The 21,181-nt window shown below is 42.3% G+C and overlaps 1 protein-coding gene across 2 annotated transcripts in view; it reads left to right on the forward strand.

Annotated features, from left to right (window-relative positions):
• The first annotated feature begins 4,093 nt into the window (after positions 1-4,093).
• Positions 4,094-21,181, forward strand: part of LOC121536239 (transmembrane protein 163) — an 84,417-nt gene continuing 67,329 nt past the window's right edge. The window contains exons 1-2 of one of the 2 annotated variants that reach the window (XM_041843507.2): positions 4,094-4,618; positions 19,059-19,178. In XM_041843507.2, coding sequence (XP_041699441.1) covers positions 4,432-4,618; positions 19,059-19,178 — 307 coding nt within the window. In that variant the 5' untranslated portion in view covers positions 4,094-4,431. The remainder of the gene's footprint in view (positions 4,619-19,058; positions 19,179-21,181) is intronic. The other variant, XM_041843508.2, reaches the window with a different exon arrangement.

Raw genomic sequence — 21,181 nt, forward strand, 5'->3', positions numbered from 1 at the left:
CGCGCATGTTGATTTTGTCTACCCACACCAGACGCGATCAGGACACGCAGGTTGAAATATCAAAACGAACTCTGAACCAACTATATTAAATTGGCGACAGGTCGAAAAGCATTACATATTTATTGCAATTTAGCTGGCTAGCTTGCTGTTGCTAGCTAATTTGTCCTGGGATATAAACATTGGGTTGTTATTATACCTGCAATTCACAAGGTCCTCTACTTCGACAATTAATCCACAGATAAAAGGGTAAATCGAGTTTGTTTCTAGTAATCTCTCCTCCTTCAGGCTTCTTCCTCTTTTAGCGCCTGGCTACGCAGACGCTCGTTGACGTGCGCGAGCAGTGTGGGTACAATGATTGAATAACGTGTATGTGTACATTTATTTTGCAACGCACGTGACGTTATTATCTGCGAAATTGTATTGGTCGACACACCATCTGTAGATTAAGTATTTAGAGACCTAGGCCTATGTCATGTCATCAGTTGCCATCTTTGAGAAACAGAAACAAGCAAAAAGTCGGTGGTTGTATATGATTCTAATAACTGAAGTGGGAGACATCATGCCCAAAAAAATTCTGTAATGGTCACAGATATTACATTACAGGCGCGACTAATTTCAGTGAAGTTTCTGTACTAGTTCATCGCAACTGCGGGGCGTGGTTTGGCATAACTTGGTTAGAGAAAAAAAAGAAGCAGATGAGTTAGGGTATTGAATGTACAGTTGAAGTCGGAAGTTTACATACACTTAGGTTGGAGTCATTAAAACTTGTTTTTCAACCACTCCACAAATGTATTGTTAACAAACTATAGTTTTGGCAAGTTGGTTAGGACATCTACTTTGTGCATGACACAAGTAATTTTTCCAACAATTGTTTACAGACAGACTATTTCACTTATAATTCACTGTATCACAATTCCAGTGGGTCAGAGGTTTACATACACGAAGTTGACTGTGCCTTTAAACAGCTAGGAAAATTCCAGAAAATGATGTCATGGCTTTAGAAGCTTCTGATAGGCTAATTGACATCATTTGAGTCAATTGGAGGTGTACCTGTGGATGTATTTCAAGGCCTTCCTTCAAACTCAGTGCCTCTTTGCTTGACATCATTGGAAAATCAAAAGAAATCAGCCAAGACCTCAGAAAAAAGATTGTAGACCTCCAGAAGTCTGGTTCATCCTTGGGAGCAATTTCCAAACACCTGAAGGTACCACGTTCATCTGTACAAACAATAGTACGCAAGTATTAACACCATGGGACCACGCAGCCGTTATACCGCTCAGGAAGGAGACGTGTTCTGTCTCTTAGAGATGAATGTACTTTGGTGCGAAAAGTGCAAATCAATACAAGAACAACAGCAAAGGACCTTGTGAAGATGCTGGAGGAAACAGGTACAAAACTATCTATATCCACAGTAAAACAAGTCCTATATCGACATAACCTGAAAGGCCGCTCAGCAAGGAAGAAGCCACTGCTCCAAAACTGCCATAAAAAAGCCAGACTACGGTTTGCAACTGCACATGGGGACAAAGATCGTACTTTTTGTAGAAATGTCCTCTGGTCTGATGAAACAAAAATAGAACTGTTTGGCCATAATGACCATCGTTATGTTTGGAGGAAAAAGGGGGTACCTTGCAAGCCGAAGAACACCATCCCAACTGTGAAGCACGGGGGTGGCAGCATCATGCTGTGGGGGTGCTTTGCTGCAGGAGGGACTGGTGCACTTCACAAAATAGATGGCATCATGAGGAAGGAAAATTATGTGGATATATTGAAGCAACATCTCAAGACATCAGTCAGGAAGTTAAAGCTTGGTCGCAAATGGGTCTTCCAAATGGACAATGACCCCAAGCATACTTCCAAAGTTGTCAAAATGGCTTAAGGACGACAAAGTCAAGGTATTGGAGTGGCCATCACAAAGCCCTGACCTCAATCCTATAGAACATTTTTGGGCAGAACTGAAAAAGCGTGTGCGAGCAAGGAGGTCTACAAACCTGATTCAGTTACACCAGCTCTGTCAGGAGGAATGGGCCAAAATTCACCCAACTTATTGTGGGAAGCTTGTGGAAGGCTACCCGAAACGTTTGACCCAAGTTGGCAATGATACCAAATACTAATTGAGTGTATGTAAACTTCTGACCCACTGGGAATGTAATGAAAGAAATAAAAGCTGAAATAAGTCATTCTCTCTACTATTATTCTGACATTTCACATTCTTAAAATAAAGTGGTGATCCTATCTGACCTAAGACAGGGAATTTTTACTAGGATTAAATGTCAGGAATTGTGAAAAACTGAGTTTAAATGTATTTGGCTAAGGTGTATGTAAACTTCCGACTTCAACTGTATACTACAATACCAAAAGTATGTGGACACCTGCTCGTCGAACATTTCATTCCAAAATCATGGGCATTGATATGGAAATGGTCCCCCGTTGCTGCTATAACTGCCTCCACTCTTCTGGGAAGGCTTTCCACTAGATGTTGGAACATTGCTGCAGGGACTTGCTTCCATTCAGCCCCAAGAGCATTAGTGAGGTCGGGCACTGATGTTGGGCGATTAGGCCTGGCTTGCATTTGGCGTTCCAATTCATCCCAAAGGTGTTCATTGGGGTTAAGGTCAGGGCTCTGTGCAGGCCAGTCAAGTTCTTCCACAACGATCTCGACAAACCATTTCTGTATGAACCTCGCTTTGTGCACAGGGGCATTATCATGCTGAAACAGGAAAGGACCTTCCCCAAACTGTTGCCACGAAGTTGGAAGCACAGAATCGTCTATAATGTCATTGTATGCTGTAGCATTAAGATTTCACTTCACTGGAACTAAGGGGACTAGCCCGAACCATGAAAAATAGCCCCAGTCCAATATTCCTCCTCCACCAAACTTTACAGTTGGCAATATGCATTCGGGCAGGTAGCGCTCTCCTGGCATCCACCAAACCCAGATTCGTCCACCCAGATGGTGAAGCATGATTCATCACTCCAGAGAACACGTTTCCACTGCTCCAGAGTCCAATGGCGGCGAGCTTTACACCACTCCAGCCGACGCTTGGCATTGTGCATGGTGATTTTAGGCTTCTGTGCGGCTGCTCAGCCATGGAAACCCATTTCATTAAGCTCCCGATGAACAGTTCTTGTGCTAAAGTTGCTTCCAGAGGCAGTTTGGAACTCAGTAGTGAGTGTTCCTATGCACTTCAGCACTCTGCGGTCCAGTTCTGTGAGCTTCACAGCTGAGCTATTGTTGCTCTTAGATGTTTCCACTTCACAATAAAATCACTTACAGTTGACCAAGGCAGCTCTAGCAGGGCAGAAATTTGACAAACTGACTTGTTGGAAAGGTGGCATCCTATGACGGTGCCACTTTGAAAGTCACTGAGCTCTTCAGTAAGGCCATTCTACTGCCAATGTTTGTCTATGGAAATTTCATGGCTGTGTGCTCGATTTTATACACCTGTCAGCAACCGGTGTGGCTGAAATAGTCGAATCCACTAATTTGAATGGGTGTCCACATACATTTGTATATATTGTGTATGTTGCAAAATCGAAAACGATGTTTTGGTTGGTCATGTGAACCAGAGATTAAGCTATAATACACACATATTTGATGTTTATAACTGTGTTTATTATAATAAAACAACACACTGTGCATCAGACGTTTTATGTTTTCTGCTCTGTGCATTTTGCGCCACCTTGTGGACTCATACATTCAAGTTGCTGAAAACCCCCACTATCGATTGAGTTGCATTCACTCATTCCATTCAATCCATTACTGAAGTTAAATCTATTACTTGCAAAACCAGATAAACTGTTGGCAACCTTGAAAAGTAACCTATTAAAATAATTAATAAGCAAACTAGAAAATATATTGACAAACCAATAGCTTAAGTAAATATTGTCAATCAAGTTGGCCCAGGTAGCCTATCAATATCACACTCAAGACTATTATTTTCCAGAAAGAAATGAGAGAAATAGCTTATGGAATCGAAATCCAGTGATACTGAATATCGACAGTTGTTTTTTTGAGCGGGGTTCTTACATTTTGCGCATGGTTGCGTGCAAGGATTTGGAGGGAGGGGTGGAAAAGTTGCTGCGTCTCAAATCGACAATTGAGCATCACATGGCAGTCTTATGTCTAGCAAGTGCATGTGCTGATAATCAGATCTCTCCTACACAAGTGAAACAAAATAACCTTAGTGTGGGAATCTGCTCACTGCAGTTCCTTCTTTCTTAAGAATTATTGTCGTCAGTAGAGAGGGAGGGGTGTGGGGTCTGTTGCTGCTGATGCTGTTGTGTAGATATTGCGTTTATCTTTCTTCTAGTCATCCCCGCCTCCACTTCGTGCTTGTCAACACCGGCGGCATTCGCGACCTAGATGGCTGCACTTGGCACTCTTTTGTGAGATTATTTTCCTGAGGACTTTTGACCTATAAATTAACCATGACTGACCCAACGACACAAGATTCCTTCCCCGTCCCGGATCCCACAATCGTGGATCCTTCAGCTGTAAGAAACGGCGGATGCGCTCCGGAGGCGAACCTATCCAAAAGACCGAGTCAGGGCGATCCTTTCAGTATGGACCGGGACCAAGAGATGAGAATCACGGACAGTGTTGAGGGACAAGGTAGTAAGTAATGCAGGGATTACAAACTTTATTTTTGTAAAAGTAAATCCCCACTTCGATGTGATTGATTAGCACTTCTGAACTTTAGTTATAGGCCTAGCATCTAGAAAGTGGTTTTATAAATTAGGAATTTGGTAAATTATTAATGTGTTCTAATAATTTACAACGTGCATAATAGCCTATCAAATACATGGCAAAATGTCACACATTTCTTTGGGAGACAAATATTAGTCGAACATCGCTGTCTCTATAGAGCCCTTCTTCTTGTCATTATATTTATGAAGGTGTTAATTGCGTCTGGCATCTATTTTTTTCCCGGATGAATCACAAAAACCCTTATGTGAATTTGTGGAGGTTATCAAACAATACAATAATTAATGTACATTCTGAGCCCTAACTCAGTCTGTAAGATATATATATATATAGATAGATAGATAGATAGATAGATAGATAGATAGATAGATAGATAGATAGATAGATAGATAGATATATATATTTAAGAGAGATAATAAGATACAGCTTACAAAACACTCTTGCAAGAGAGTAGAGAGTCTTTGGAGATGTAGCGTTATGAAAATGCCCTCAATATTCAGAAGTTGTGTCTCTCTCTCTCTCTCTCTCTCTCTCTCTCTCTCTCTCTCTCTCTCTCTCTCTCTCTCTCTCTCTCTCTCTCTCACTCACACACTCACACACACAGACACACAGACACACACACAGGTTAGCACATACTCTTGTTTTAAGTCCCTGTTTGAAATAATTGTATTCACAACCAAAAAATGTGCTATTGTGCTCAGAAAGGTGGTGAGGGCATCATTAATCTTTACTTTATGGTCACATGCAACATAATCATACAGGATTACTATAGCTTATCATACTACTCAGCTTCTGAACTCAATAACTGTCATAAGTGCTATACATAACCTATGTTATATACTCTTATAAAACTGGTTGTTTGGATCCTGGATGCTGAATGGACAAGCAGCGTTCCAAGCCGTGCTGTATTGGTGGTCACAGACACACCTATGCCTGCTAACAGTTCCATCTGAAAATGATCACTACGCCTCCATAAGAATATCGTGTACATGTTGCTGTCCGAATCATCCAGTGGTGTAGTGGAGGGTATACGCAGGTATACCCACTTATTTTTCAGTGGGCATTGCGTATACTCACTTCTTAATCCCTACTGATACGTACCAAAGTAGTGTAGTGGAGGTATAAGCTGTTTCAATTATTAAGGCTGATGGAACAGATCAGAATGTTTAGCTTAAAATGTTAATAAACTATTATTTCTTCACCCTTTAGGCACAGCACGGCGGTAGGCCTTCGCTTAAATGTTCCAAAATGCAATTTGCGGGAAAACGCCTTTCTAAAATGTGCACCGCACATGCAAGCGGTTTCATGGACAGAGATGGAAATATCCGTTAGGAATGTAGAAAGAGGGGGAATTTAATTATGCAACAACTATCATGGGTTGTAAGGGATAACCTACCAATGAGGGGCTATGTGTTTTCTGAAAATAATGAATGACTTGAAGGTGTGTTCCACAACGCGCTAGCGGAGTGTAACTCACCTTCCACGGAGTTGCATTATTTTCCAGAGAACACATAGAGCCCCGAGTTGATTATCCATTTTATACCATGGCTATAATTCATTTGCAGGTAGAAATGTTTTCAACATCCATTGAAGTAGCTAGCAAGTTTACTAGATAGCGACAGTAGTTGCATTGGTAACCAAACAAAAATACTTTCTAGTTTAGCTAACCAATTTGTAATAGTGTGGGATTACACATCGTGACCCTTTCCATGCCAAATGATTAACACTTTTTTTGTTGCTTTATGCTGTAATATTTCTATTTAAGTTTAATGGAAATCTATTACCGATTGGGTCATAGGATGACCAGAGCCATTGTAATGAGATGGTCATAAGGTAATATAACATATTTACCCTAAAAATGAATAAGTAAAGTATTTATTTTTAGGGCAATCTCGGTAGAAATGTTACAAATACAGAGGTTCAAGACCCTCATAAGACATCACAGTAAAATAGGAGGATGCATTGCAAATTTTTTTTTTAAATGGTAGTGTTATGGGAAAGATGGGTTAGTCTGTGGACATCTGAGGGTTGGAATTAAGATTGGAGTGATTGGTTGATTGGCAGATGTGCTTGGAGTCCAGTGCAATTAGGAAATAAACGTTCTATATCATTTTTATGTTTTCCACTTAGTCCTCCAACCAGGGGAGAGGGGGGTAGGGGCATAATACATAAAACAAAAAAAATACAGTAAACACTACCAGTCAAAAGTTTTAGAACACCTACTAATTTAATGGTTTTTCTTTATTTTTACTATTTTCTACATTGTAGAATAATAGTGAAGACATCAAAACTATGAAATAACACATATGGAATCATGTAGTAAACAATAAAGTGTTAAACAAATCAAAATATATTTTATATTTGAGATTGATGACAGCTTTGCACACTCTTGGCATTCTTTCAACCAGCTTCACCTGGAATGCTTTTCCAACAGTCTTGAAAGAGTTCCCACATACGCTGAGCACTTGTTGGCTGCTTTTCCTTCACTCTGTGGTCCGACTCATCCCAAACCATCTCAATTGGGTTGAGGTCGGGGGATTGTGGAGGCCAAGTCATCTGATGTAGCACTCCATCACTCTCCCTCTTGGTAAAATAGCCCTTACACAGCCTGGAGATGTGTTGGGTCATTGTCCTGTTGAAAAACAAATGATAGTCCCACTAAGCCCAAACCAGATGTGATGGCGTATCGCTGCAGAATGCTGTGGTAGCCATGCTGGTTAAGTGTGCCTTGAATTCTAAATAAATCACAGACAGTGTCACCAGCAAAGCACCCCCACACCATAACACCTCCTCCTCCATGCTATACGGTGGGAAATACACATGCAGAGATAATGCGTTCACCCACACCGCGTCTCACAAAGACACGGCGGTTGGAACCAAAAATCTCAAATTTGGACTCTAGACCAAAGGACACATTTCCACCGGTCTAATGTCCATTGCTCGTGTTTCTTTGCACAAGCAAGTCTCTTGTTCTTATTGGTGTCCTTTAGTAGTGGTTTCTTTGCAGCAATTCGACCATGAAGGCCTGATTCACACAGTCTCCTCTGAACAGTTGATGTTGAGATGTGTCCGTTACTTGATCTCTGTGAAGCATTTATTTGGGCTGCAATTTCTGAGGCTGGTAACTCTAATTAACTTATCCTCTGCAGCAGAGGTAACTCTGGGTCTTCCTTTCCTGTGGCGGTCCTCATGAGTGCCAGTTTCATCATAGCGCTGGATGGTTTTTGTGACTGCACTTGAAGAAACTTTCAAAGGTCTTGAAATGTTCCGTATTGACTGACCTTCATGTCTTAAAGTAATGATGGACTGTTGTTTCTCTTTGCTTATTTGAGCTGTTCTTGCCATAATATGGACTTGGTCTTTTACGAAATAGGGCTATCTTCTGTACCTTGTCACAAAACAACTGATTGGCTCAAACACATTAAGAAGGAAAGAAATTCCACAAATTAACTTTTAAGAAGGCACACTTGTTAATTGAAATGCATTCCAGGTGACTACCTCATGAAGCTGGTTGAGAGAATGCCAAGAGTGTGCAAAGCTGTCATCAAGGCAAAGGGTGGCTATTTGAAGAATCTCAAATATAAAATATATATATATATCACTCTTTTGGTTACTTTATAGTTTTGATGTCTTCACTATTATTCTGCAATGTAGAAAATAGTAAAAATTAAGAAAACCCCTTGAATGAGTAGGTGTGTCCAAAATTTTGACTGGTACTGTGCACTGAACAAAAATACAAACGCAACATGTAAAGTGTTGGTCCCATGTTTCATGAGCTTAAATAAAAGATCCCAGGAATTTTCCATACGCACAAAAGCTTATTTCTCTCTAATTATGTACACAAATTTGATTACATCCCTGTTAGTGAGCATTTCTCCTTTGCCAAGATAATCTATCCACCTGACACCGGGCAGATGGCAGACTGCGTGTATTGCGTCGTGTGGGTGAGCGGTTTGCTGATGTCAACATTGTGAACACAGTGCCCCACAGTGGCGGGGGGTTATGTTTTTATTTTTTATTTTTATTTATTTCACCTTTATTTAACCAGGTAAGCCAGTTGAGAACAAGTTCTCATTTACAACTGCGACCTGGCCAAGATAAAGCAAAGCAGTGCGATAAAAACAACAACACAGAGTTACATATGGGGTAAAAAAAACGTAAGGTCATAAAATACAAAAATAAAAAAAATAATAAAAAAATAAAAAAAATAATAAAATAAAATAAAATAAAAATACAACAGATAAAATATACAGTGGGGAAAAAAAGTATTTAGTCAGCCACCAATTGTGCAAGTTCTCCCACTTAAAAAGATGAGAGAGGCCTGTAATTTTCATCATAGGTACACGTCAACGATGACAGACAAAATGAGGAAAAAAAATCCAGAAAATCACATTGTAGGATTTTTTATGAATTTATTTGCAAATTATGGTGGAAAATAAGTATTTGGTCAATAACAAAAGTTTCTCAATACTTTGTTATATACCCTTTGTTGGCAATGACACAGGTCAAACATTTTCTGTAAGTCTTCACAAGGTTTTCACACACTGTTGCTGGTATTTTGGCAGATTCCTCCATGCAGATCTCCTCTAGAGCAGTGATGTTTTGGGGCTGTCGCTGGGCAACACGGACTTTCAACTCCCTCCAAAGATTTTCTATGGGGTTGAGATCTGGAGACTGGCTAGGCCACTCCAGGACCTTGAAATGCTTCTTACGAAGCCACTCCTTCGTTGCCCGGGCGGTGTGTTTGGGATCATTGTCATGCTGAAAGACCCAGCCACGTTTCATCTTCAATGCCCTTGCTGATGGAAGGAGGTTTTCACTCAAAATCTCACGATACATGGCCCCATTCATTTTTTCCTTTACACGGATCAGTCGTCCTGGTCCCTTTGCAGAAAAACAGCCCCAAAGCATGATGTTTCCACCCCCATGCTTCACAGTAGGTATGGTGTTCTTTGGATGCAACTCAGCATTCTTTGTCCTCCAAACACGACGAGTTGAGTTTTTACCAAAAAGTTATATTTTGGTTTCATCTGACCATATGACATTCTCCCAATCCTCTTCTGGATCATCCAAATGCACTCTAGCAAACTTCAGACGGGCCTGGACATGTACTGGCTTAAGCAGGGAGACACGTCTCGCACTGCAGGATTTGAGTCCCTGGCGGCGTAGTGTGTTACTGATGGTAGGCTTTGTTACTTTGGTCCCAGCTCTCTGCAGGTCATTCACTAGGTCCCCCCGTGTGGTTCTTGGATTTTTGCTCACCGTTCTTGTGATCATTTTGACCCCACGGGGTGAGATCTTGCGTGGAGCCCCAGATCGAGGGAGATTATCAGTGGTCTTGTATGTCTTCCATTTCCTAATAATTGCTCCCACAGTTGATTTCTTCAAACCAAGCTGCTTACCTATTGCAGATTCAGTCTTCCCAGCCTGGTGCAGGTCTACAATTTTGTTTCTGGTGTCCTTTGACAGCTCTTTGGTCTTGGCCATAGTGGAGTTTGGAGTGTGACTGTTTGAGGTTGTGGACAGGTGTCTTTTATACTGATAACAAGTTCAAACAGGTGCCATTAATACAGGTAACGAGTGGAGGACAGAGGAGCCTCTTAAAGAAGAAGTTACAGGTCTGTGAGAGCCAGAAATCTTGCTTGTTTGTAGGTGACCAAATACTTATTTTCCACCATAATTTGCAAATTAATTAATTAAAAATCCTACAATGTGATTTTCTAGATTTTTTTCCCTCAATTTGTCTGTCATAGTTGACGTGTACCTATGATGAAAATTACAGGCCTCTCTCATCTTTTTAAGTGGGAGAACTTGCACAATTTGTGGCTGACTAAATACTTTTTTCCCCCACTGTATACAGTGTGTGCAAATGTAGCAAGTTATGGAGGTAAGGCAATAAATAGGCTATAGTGCAAAATAATTACAATTAGTATTAACACTGGAATGCTAGATGTGCAAGAGATTATGTGCAAATAGAGATACTGGGGTGCAAAAGAGCAAAATAAATAACAATATAGGGATGAGGTAGTTGGGTGGGCTAATTTCAGATGGGCTGTGTACATGTGCAGTGATCGGTAAGGTGCTCTGACAACTGATGCTTAAAGTTAGTGAGGGAGATAAGAGTCTCCAGCTTCAGAGATTTTTGCAATTCGTTCCAGTCATTGGCAGCAGAGAACTGGAAGGAATGGCGGCCAAAGGAGGTGTTGGCTTTGGGAATGACCAGTGAGATATACCTGCTGGAGCGCAGACTACGGGTGGGTGCTGCTATGGTGACCAATGAGCTAAGATAAGGCGGGGATTTGCCTAGCAGTGATTTATAGATGGCCTGGAGCCAGTGGGTTTGACGACGAACATGTAGTGAGGACCAGCCAACAAGAGCGTACAGGTCACAGTGGTGGGTAGTGTATGGGGCTTTGGAGACAAAACGGATGGCACTGTGATAGACTACATCCAATTAGCTGAGTAGAGTGTTGGAGGCTATTTTGTAAATGACATCGCCGAAGTCAAGGATCGGTAGGATAGTCCGTTTTACGAGGGCATGTTTGGCAGCATGAGTGAAGGAGGCTTTGTTGCGAAATAGGAAGCCGATTCTAGATTTAACTTTGGATTGGAGATTCTTAATGTGAGTCTGGAAGGAGAGTTTACAGTCTAACCAGACACCTAGGTATTTGTAGTTGTCCACATACTCTAGGTCAGACCCGTCGAGAGTGGTGATTCTAGTCGGGTGGGCGGGTGCCAGCAGCGTTCGATTGAAGAGCATGCATTTAGTTTTACTAGTGTTTAAGAGCAGTTGGAGGCTACTGAAGGAGTGTTGTATGGCATTGAAGCTTGTTTGGAGGTTTGTTAACACAGTGTCCAATGAAGGGCCAGATGTATACAAAATGGTGTCGTCTGCGTAGAGGTGGATCTGAGAGTCACCAGCAGCAAGAGCGACATCATTGATATACACGGAGAAAAGAGTCGGCCCAAGAATTTAACCCTGTGGCACCCCCATAGAGACTGCCATAGGTCCAGACAACAGGCCCTCCGATTTCACACATTGAACTCTATCTGAGAAGTAGTTGGTGAACCAGGCGAGGCAGTCATTTGAGAAACCAAGGCTATTTAGTCTGCCAATAAGAATGTGGTGGTTGACAGAGTCGAAAGCCTTGACCAGGTCGATGAAGACGGCTGCACAGTACTGTCTATTATCGATCGCGGTTATAATATCGTTTAGGACCTTGAGCGTGGCTGAAGTGCACCCATGACCAGCTCGGAAACCGGATTGCATAGCTACGGGCTGGCAGAAGCTACGAAAACGAACACAATTGCATTTTATCGATGGCATTTTGAATGCACAGAGATACCGTGACGAGATCCTGAGGCTCATTGTCGTGCCATTCATCCGCCGCCATCACCTCATGTTTCAGCGTGATAATGCACAGCCCCATGTCGGAAGAATCTGTATACAATTCCTGGAAGCTGAAATTGGCCCAGTTCTTCCCAGTTTTTCCATGGCCTGCATACTCACCAGACATGTCACCCATTGAGCATATTTGGGATGCTCTGGATCGAAATGTACGACAGCGTGTTCCAGTTCCCTCCAATATCCAGCAATTTCACACAGCCATTGAAGAGGAGTGGGACAACATTCAACAGCCTGATCAACTATATGCGAAGGAGATGTGTTCCACTGCATGAGGTGGATCTGAAATGCTGGTCACTCCAGATACTGACTGTTCTGATCCACTTCCCTACCCTTTTTAAAGGTATCTGTGACCAACAGATGCATATCTGTAGTCCCAGTCATGTGAAATCCATAGATTACAGCCTAATTAATGTATTTCAATTGACTGATTTCCTTATATGAACTTCAACTCAGTAAAATCTTTGAAATTGTTGCATTCATATTTCTGTTCAGTGTATTTCTGGAGGTAAAGTGCTGTAGGCACGGAGTGGGGACAGTGCTTGATGGTGACTGACATTTACTTGTCCAGACTCGGTTTCTACACAAAGCAAAAACCTTCCGGTTAGTGCTCAACCTCTCAACAAGGTGTGATAACCTACACTCGTCAGCGATATCCTTCACGGTTCACTTGTGAGCAGTTAAGCAGCTATCCAGTTGATATGAGGAGCGCTAGAGTGGTGACACTCTTCGTGAGGAAGATAAGCAACAATAACCAGAGGGCAGGAGAGTGGCTCCTTTTAAAGGGTGAATGCACTTCCTGATTTGGCCTCGTTTTTGATTTGGTTCATTAAGAAATGCTAGCGGTCAAGCGTGAGTTGGTTTCGGGTGTGGTTTGATGTGGGTGTCTATTGTGTGTGTTCGCAGGTGGGAAGAGTTAGACAAATTATTTCGGCAATTAGCTTCAGGTGGCTGGTGTGCTACCGTGGCAAAGTTGGTTTGATTTTGGAGAGCCAATCTCTGGTGATAGTTAGGGACTGTCAAGAAATTACGCAATGTAAATGGGACAATATTTTCATGTTGCACATCTTTTAGTTGTCTCATTAAATGCTTTCAATATTTGTATATGAATTACTAAAATTTATAGTTGGTTTGAGGTTTTTGAGTCATTGAAATTTGGAGCTATTGACCTTTTAAAATATTGTCCCATGTACATTGTGTAATTTACTGATGCTCCCTAACTAGCCCCATAGGGATATCAAATGTCAAACCAAATTTACCATGGGCATTGGGTGCTCCAAATTGAAGATTACTTGGGTGCTGCCAGCTGTGTGCACGTGGGCAGGATTAAAATAACGCAACTAGGGCTGTGGCAGGCATGACATTTTGTCAGCCGGTGATTGTCAAGCAAATAACTGGCGGTCTCACGGTAATTGACCATTAATTAACATAAACACATTTAGCATCACCTGGCTTCCACGCATAGCCTACAAGCCAGTGATGCAGACCTTTGGAACATCTACATTTTATAAAGTCTAATAAATCTATTTAATATAGCCTACACCATCACAATAAATCCATTATTTATTTTATACAGGTCTAAAGAAGCATGATATGAAGAAAATGTAGTCATGAACATAAGTGAATTAAATAGAAAGACTATTTTCTCTAAATGATTTCCAAGGGAGTGCTCACATGCGGTTATTCTATTTTGAGCGGTTAACAAAGAAACAGGTCTTCCTATATACTTAATTTAGAGTTATTTATGCAACTTTAGTTGTGATACAAACATTGGGCTATATGTTTGGATTTTTAATACATTCTAAGGCTGCATGATGTGACTTTAATGATGATTTGAAAAAAGTTGCATGAAAGGCATGAGCTTTGTTTCTTGTGCAGGCTACACACACCTCATCAGTCTCTCATTCACAATTTGACAAGCACTTGATAATATTCTCACCAGGCCTCGAATTTCCCGGTGGCATCCCCCTTGTGTGGCCGTAATGCCCCCTAAAAAATCCATGCCTTTTGCAGCCAAAGTGGCCGTTGTGCCCTTGGGCTGAATTTAATAATAATTATTCCCTTCTCCCGGCTGCCAATCGCAATGCTCCGAAGCACCTCTCACTCACATGGCTCTCTCAGATATCTCAATTCTTATTAGCCAATGCCCATCACGTGATCGGGCCCTTCTCACAGGCATCTCAGCTCTGAAGTAAGCTACAAGTGAAGACACATTGGAGATGCAACTGCGCGCGTCCCTCTTATTCGAATTCCGAGGCGCATATTGAAGATGTTAGAAGAACTGTCCCCATTTACCTTTCGTCAGCCAACAAGATGAGTAGGCCTAACGAACAGCAAAAGCACTAGCCTATGTCAATCTATTATACCCCATAGTACAAAAGTTGACCTATTCTATTGGTCAACTTGTCCTTCTGTGCAATAAATCAATATTTCAAACATACTCTGGGACAGTTGTGGGATGCGATAGATCCCAAATTAATACAACCACCCGCATCAAAAAAACGATGATTTTTTTACACCCATTTTCTATCCAATTTCAATCTTGTCTCATCGCTGCAACTCCCCAACTGGCTTTGGAGGCGAAGGTGGAGTCATGCGTCCTCCGAAACATGACCCGCCAAACCACGCTTCTTAACACCTGCCCGCTTAACCCGGAAGCCAGCCGCACCAATGTGTCGGCAAAACACTGTTCACCTGACGACCGAGGTCAGCCTGCAGGCTCCCGGCTCACCACAAGGAGTTGCTAGAGCACGATGAGCCAAGTAAAGCCCCCCCCGGCCAAACCCTCCCCTAACCTGGACGATGCTGGCCAATTGTGCAACAGATCAGAACGTTTAGCTTAAAATGTTGATCAACTATATTGCTATTTCTTCACATTATAAGCGCAGCAATGCGCACACGGCAGTAGGCTATAAGCGCTAATGTTCCAAAATGCAATCAATTAGCGGGAAAACAAATGCGATTATGCATGTAATGCTTTATTATAAAGGTGTATTTTTATGGTGAAAATGATCTTCCCCAAACTTGGAACCCACGCGCCGTCTATGTATGCCAGTTATGCTCTACACCGGTTGTAAAGCGGATTCATGTGCTTCATTTTAAGAAGTTATTTGGCCACTTTAGTTGTGATACAAACCTTATTAAAACATATAGGCCTATGGGCTAGGCTACATGAGGTGTGCAACTATGATTTGAAAAAGTCGCAAATAAAAGGCATGCGCTGTTTCTTGCCATACTGCACACGCTGGGCTTCATTCACAAGTGATAGGCTAATATTGTCACCCATCAGACGATTCTTAATTTAATCTTGTCTTTACATACACTAAATAATATATGTGTGAAATTAGTTTTGATTTATAATGGACCATTATCATGCACCTGTCTCGGAGCAGGGGCATGGGACAAAATACATGTCATCTATGCACTTAAATAGCGAATGGAGGACGCTTTTCCCATGGTTAATTTTCATGCCAGCCAGGTAGGCTATACTCCTGTTGTTAAGCGAAGCAATGTGCTTAATATTGTGCACCATTTTGACACTAGAATAAATGTTTTTGACTCATATCGATGCTGCATAGCCTATTTTCAAAATGAGAAGCTGCTTTTTAGGGGCAGTCGCTCTTTAAGGAAGTGAGGGTCTCACCTCATTTACCACTCTACCTGTCTGTCTCCGACAGACACTTTTGATAGGTACTTCTGAGAGTAGGCGGTCCTTAGCGAACCCTATTGTGATACGCCGAAACCAGTATTTGAAAAAGACCTAAAGAGACTCCATATAGAGATAACAGTACTGTAGGTGCTGAAGCTCTGGCTAGCCAGGGCTGGGTTTCCAGAAAGCGTCGCAGCACTAAGATAATCTTAATTCCATTTAAACTCAATGGATGAAAGATGATCTTAGTGCTAGGATGCTTTTGGGAAACCCAGCCCAGGTCTCTAATGAGGCCCAGTCAATGCATTAGAGAGCCTTAAAGGCATAGTTCACCCAAATTAGAAAATTACACATTGGTTTCCTTAGCAGTCTATGTACAAGGTATGACAGCAATCCATGCTTTGGTTTAGTTCCCTGGCAGTGGCTGGCACCGTTTCCAAATGCTATCATTTTAGCATTTGTGGCATGGGACCGATATTAGCATTTTTCGCGCATCATGTTCTAATCATCTATAAGTGACTTTGGTGAGCTTCCCAATGGATGAGTCTGAGCCATACCGGCTGGAAAGAGATGAGAGAGAGGGACATCAAGGAGGAAATGGTTTTGAATGGTTTGCATTAAAACAGTAGAGCCCCATATCCCCCCCCACCCCCCACCCCCCCCCACCACCACTCCCTCCCTCCACATAGCTGCCTCCATCTCTCCCACATTTACATCAAACAGTAGCCTTGCTGCCTTTCAGAATCCCTGCAGTCATTTGAATATGCCTGTGAAGGCTGAATGCATAGTTTCCAAAGTAGGGCTAGACAGGAGACTATAGCTTGATGGCACAGATTGTTAGAGCTGTCCTTGTTGTTCACTGCAGATATACATGTTAGATGTAACATGTCTGTGTCTGTGTGTCTACAACTGTGCCTTTCTGCCCCTCATAGATTTAAGCTGAGCCTTCAGACCCCCATCTGTAATACCATGTGTTAACTGGAATCACCCCAATCAATTCAGTGCGTTGTTTTTAATTGACAGCTGGCAATATGGGAGACTGTGGGGAGGAGTGGAATGTCAGAGTGAATTGACATTCTGTTGGATCTACCTTTTAAAAGGGAGGGTTCCATGGGTTTTATTCAGATATAGATTATAATCATTGCCTAGAGTGCCATGGGAATCTAATCACCTATTCATTAGAGGGAGAAAATTGGAATTACTGCCAATATGAGGATGTTGAACATTCTGGATCTAGTTAACCCACAAAACCAACATGGATTGAAAATCTATATATTTCTATGGGATTAATTAAACACCAGCCACTATAATATATAATGCCATTTAGCAGACGCTTTTATCCAAAGCGACTTACAGTCATGTGTGCATACATTTTTACTAGGGGTGTAACGATTCGTTTTAACAACGATTCGATTTGTATCACGATTCGTGGTTGTCGATTCGATTCAAGGACGATATTGGTTCATTTAGAACGATACGATCCGAAACGATTCAGTGACTTGAAATCGATTCAGTAACCTTTTAGCCAAAAATTCAACCAGTGTGACTGAAATAAATACCTGGATACTGGACAGTGCAGGTGAAGTTTCCTAGATTCCTGTTTCTTGTAAGGACCGCAATGGTGGCTTGATAATTTCTCGCTCGTCGGCTTCTCCTCTGTCGTCCGCCATGCTATGTTTTGTTGTCTTTGCGCCTTTGCGCTGCTGCTGGCGCGGGCGATGACGTCACGGATAGGCAGACTGAATCGAGTAATGTTTAAAGCCTTTATCATTAAAAGTGCTAAGAAAAAACATCCATATAAAGTCTGACGTGCTTAAATCCAATGGGTTATTTCCTAGTATCGATACAATCGATTTATTACATTTTAAAACGATGTTAGATTGATATATGTTGTCCAAAAGGCCAACTCGCCGAGCACAGATCGATGTAGTTGGATCATAGGAATATAAATCGATACATCGATGTAGTAGATGGATCGTTACACCCCTAATTTTTACGAATGGGTGGTCCCGGGGATCGAACCCACTACCCTGGCGTTACAAGCGCCATGCTCTACCAATTGAGCTACAGAGGACCACTACCTATACAGTGATCTTTACCTTCCGTAGTTCTGGGAAAGGGAAAGTGTGAATCATCCAATGTATGCAGTTTATCATCATGACAGCAAATGTAGTGTGGGTGTGTGTGTGTGTGTGTGTGTGTGTGTGTGTGTGTGTGTGTCTGCAGAGGGGGGTTGTTGGGCACATGCTTCCACTGCTGATCTTAGATATTGAGTTGAACGAGGCTGCATCCTTCCCTGCTGCTCTCTCCCTCACTTCTGCTAAACACACACACACACACACACACGCACGCACGCACGCACACACACACACGCACACACACACACACAGCTGATTGCAGGTCAGTGCTCAACAACTGATCAGATCTGTTGGATCCTGATGACATTCCTGCCTCCCACTGAACACAAATCAATGAGTGAAGGGACTGGGAGAAGAGCTGTGAATATTCTACCACTATTGTCCTCCCAGGCAATTTCTCAGAGAGAGCTCCCTTGTCCTCTAGCATGGGACTGTGACACAAACATCTCAATTGGTCTTCAGAGAGGTGAGGATGAGAATAAAATGAGAGGGGTTCCCATGTAGTTTTCTACCCTTATGATGTCACTACACAACTTTGCAATCTCCTGTCAGTCAATGTATATAAAATGTTAAGTCTCAGTGCTCATTCACACGAAGCCACATGGCAATGGAGAAGGAAGCCATGCCAGATTCACAATCCGAATATCTAGTAAGTCTCTCTCTCTCTCGCTCTCTCGCTCTCTCTATCTCTCTCTCTCTCTCTCTCCCTCTCTCTCTCTCTCTCTCTCTCTCTCTCTCTCTCTCTCTCTCTCTCTCTCTCTCTCTCTGTGCATTTTCTTCTCAGGAGTCTGTCTTCATGGGTCCATGATCACACCACCACTTGTCAGCACTTACTGTACCTTCTTTATCAGAGAGAACAACAAATTAGTGAACCCTGCCGTGTCCTGAGAAACTATTTAGTCAAGCTAATTAACTGTAGCTGTGTTGTACCTTGCTCTCAGTGAGTCATGCAACCTTTACCTCCCTACAACACCCAGCAAATGAAATCTTCACTGGCCCAGTTCTTTCTTGGCTAGCTGGGAAAGGAGGAGAGGGAGAACTACTCCATTGTGGTTTGAAGCAGTGTTAATTAGCCCTTGTTGTAGTGCATTCTTCTCCTGCCTTGGTTAGACATGCATGGGTGCTGCCATTAACCACCAGTTCCTCACCTCTCTACAGGCCTGCTGGAGAGCAGCATGCGACTAAAGCCCCACGAGGCTCAAAACTACAGGAAGAAGGCATTGTGGGTGTCTTGGATCTCCATCGTGGTGACACTCATCCTGGCAGTGGCAGCCTTCAGTGAGTACATACCATTCAATGGTGTCCTTCAATGGTGCTGTATTGTTTAGTGTACCCTGGTGTCCTTCAACAGTCTTATATTGTTAAGTGTATGTCACTGAGTGACTGTGGTTCCGGATGTTTCTTGATGAGCATTGCTATTAGGTTTTTAACTTTGTGCTCATGGTGAAGTGTAACAGAATATTTTTATTGCAAAGTGAAAATCGTTTTTTTTCTCCAAAATTAGGCTATACTGTAATATTTAATTGTCAGTATGTTTGTTACACTCAATTATAACTCAGTCCAACAATAAAAAGATCAAAAGAAAGAATGAGAGGGGAAAAAACTTGGACAGTCTTTTGAAGCATTTGTAACAAAACCAACCTGCCGCTAAATTTCTGGCTGATTGGCGCTACTGTACAAAACAACAGAAAGAGAACTTTGCTATCAGACAGAACAGAAGACCAAATCTAACTCCTGTTCATAAATATTGTAAAACATAGTTATTTTGAAGCCTTCACAATGCACTGTGAAAAAAGAAAGCAGGCATTTAAACTACAATTTGTGAAAATACTCTTGCAGTGCTGCCATTCATTGCTAGTTGTGTCATTTTTTAAAGTTCACTTCACGATGACTCATTCCCCTTGGTGTATTTTGGAGTTTAGATTCAAGAGAAAAACTTTGGGTAGAAAAACTATTTATTTTCACTGAAACACTATAGACTGTAGACTGATAGATGCTTGACTGTAGACTGGCAGACTGGCTGTAGTAAGTTTGAACCACTTTGTGATTCACATTGTTAGTTTGTTATCGACCAGCACAATTGTTATTCTGTCCTCGCTACACACCAGTCTAGGGAACAGGGAATAGACAGGTAAGCCAAGGCAAAATTGTTGTGCATTCTGGGAGTTTATGGGATGTCTGTGTTCACCATCTGGGAGATGGAGATAGAGAGTTTGTTTTCAGGGACCTTTCCTTGAATGTAAATGTTCAAATCCACCTTCTGATGTCCTAAATTGCTCTAAGCCATCTGCTGTAAGAACGTCCTCAAACTCAACTCGTAGAGTTCATTTCCCCAAAAGCTGACTTCCATATCGAGTTTACCCCATTTCCTCTGTAGTGGCTCATTATGTGTGTGTGTTTTGTGAGTGAAAGAGAGAGAGTGAGGAAGTGTTTTCCTCTGTCTGTGATGGCTGCCGTAGGCCTGGAGCCCCAGGAGGAGAGAGGCTGGATAAGTCCATGAATAAGTGAAGGGAGGACTCCTCACTTCTGCCAACTGAGAGAGGGAGAGAAGAAAGAGAGAGAGGGAGGGAAGAGGGAGAGAGTTGGAGAGGGAGAAGGAGAGAGAGTGAAGAGAGAGAGAGAGAGTCTCTTCAGGTTCAAAGCACACTAGGGCATTCCATTCTAACTTCCTGTTATAAGTCACTCTAGGGCCCTTGAACTTCCTGTGACCTTCGACACCATGAAAAGGGCCAGGGTTGTCTTTGTGGTGTGGTGCATTCACTTGGCAGGATTTACTTTTAAATGGCTCTGTGAAAGGCAGCGGTGTCATCATGTAACCTTTTTAAGCTTAATCCTAGGACGATGTCTTTTGTCCTCTTTTCAGGTGTGTCTCTCATCTCAAGTGTTTTATATTACAGTTGTGCCCCCGGTGATGCGTTGGGCAGACCGCACCGCCCTCTGGAGAGCCCTGCGGTTGCGGGCAGTGCAGTTGCCGTACCAGGCGGTGATACAGCCCGACAGAATGCTCTCAATTGTGCATCTGTAAATGTTTGTGAGGGTCATAGGGGCCAAGCCTAATTCCTTCAGCCTCCTGAGGTTGAAGAGGCGCTTTTGCACCTTCTTCACCACACTGTCTGTGTGGGTGGACCATTTCAGATTGTCAGTGATGTGTACGCAGAGGAACATTAAGCTTTTCACCTTCTCCACTGCGGTCCCGTCGATGTGGATAGGGGCGTGCTCCCTCTGCTGTTTCCTGAAGTCCACGATCAGCTCCTTCGTTTTCTTGACGTTGAGGGAGAGGT

This window comes from Coregonus clupeaformis, chromosome 23 (assembly GCF_020615455.1).
Source record: "Coregonus clupeaformis isolate EN_2021a chromosome 23, ASM2061545v1, whole genome shotgun sequence".
Classification (NCBI taxonomy): Eukaryota; Metazoa; Chordata; class Actinopteri; order Salmoniformes; family Salmonidae; genus Coregonus; species Coregonus clupeaformis.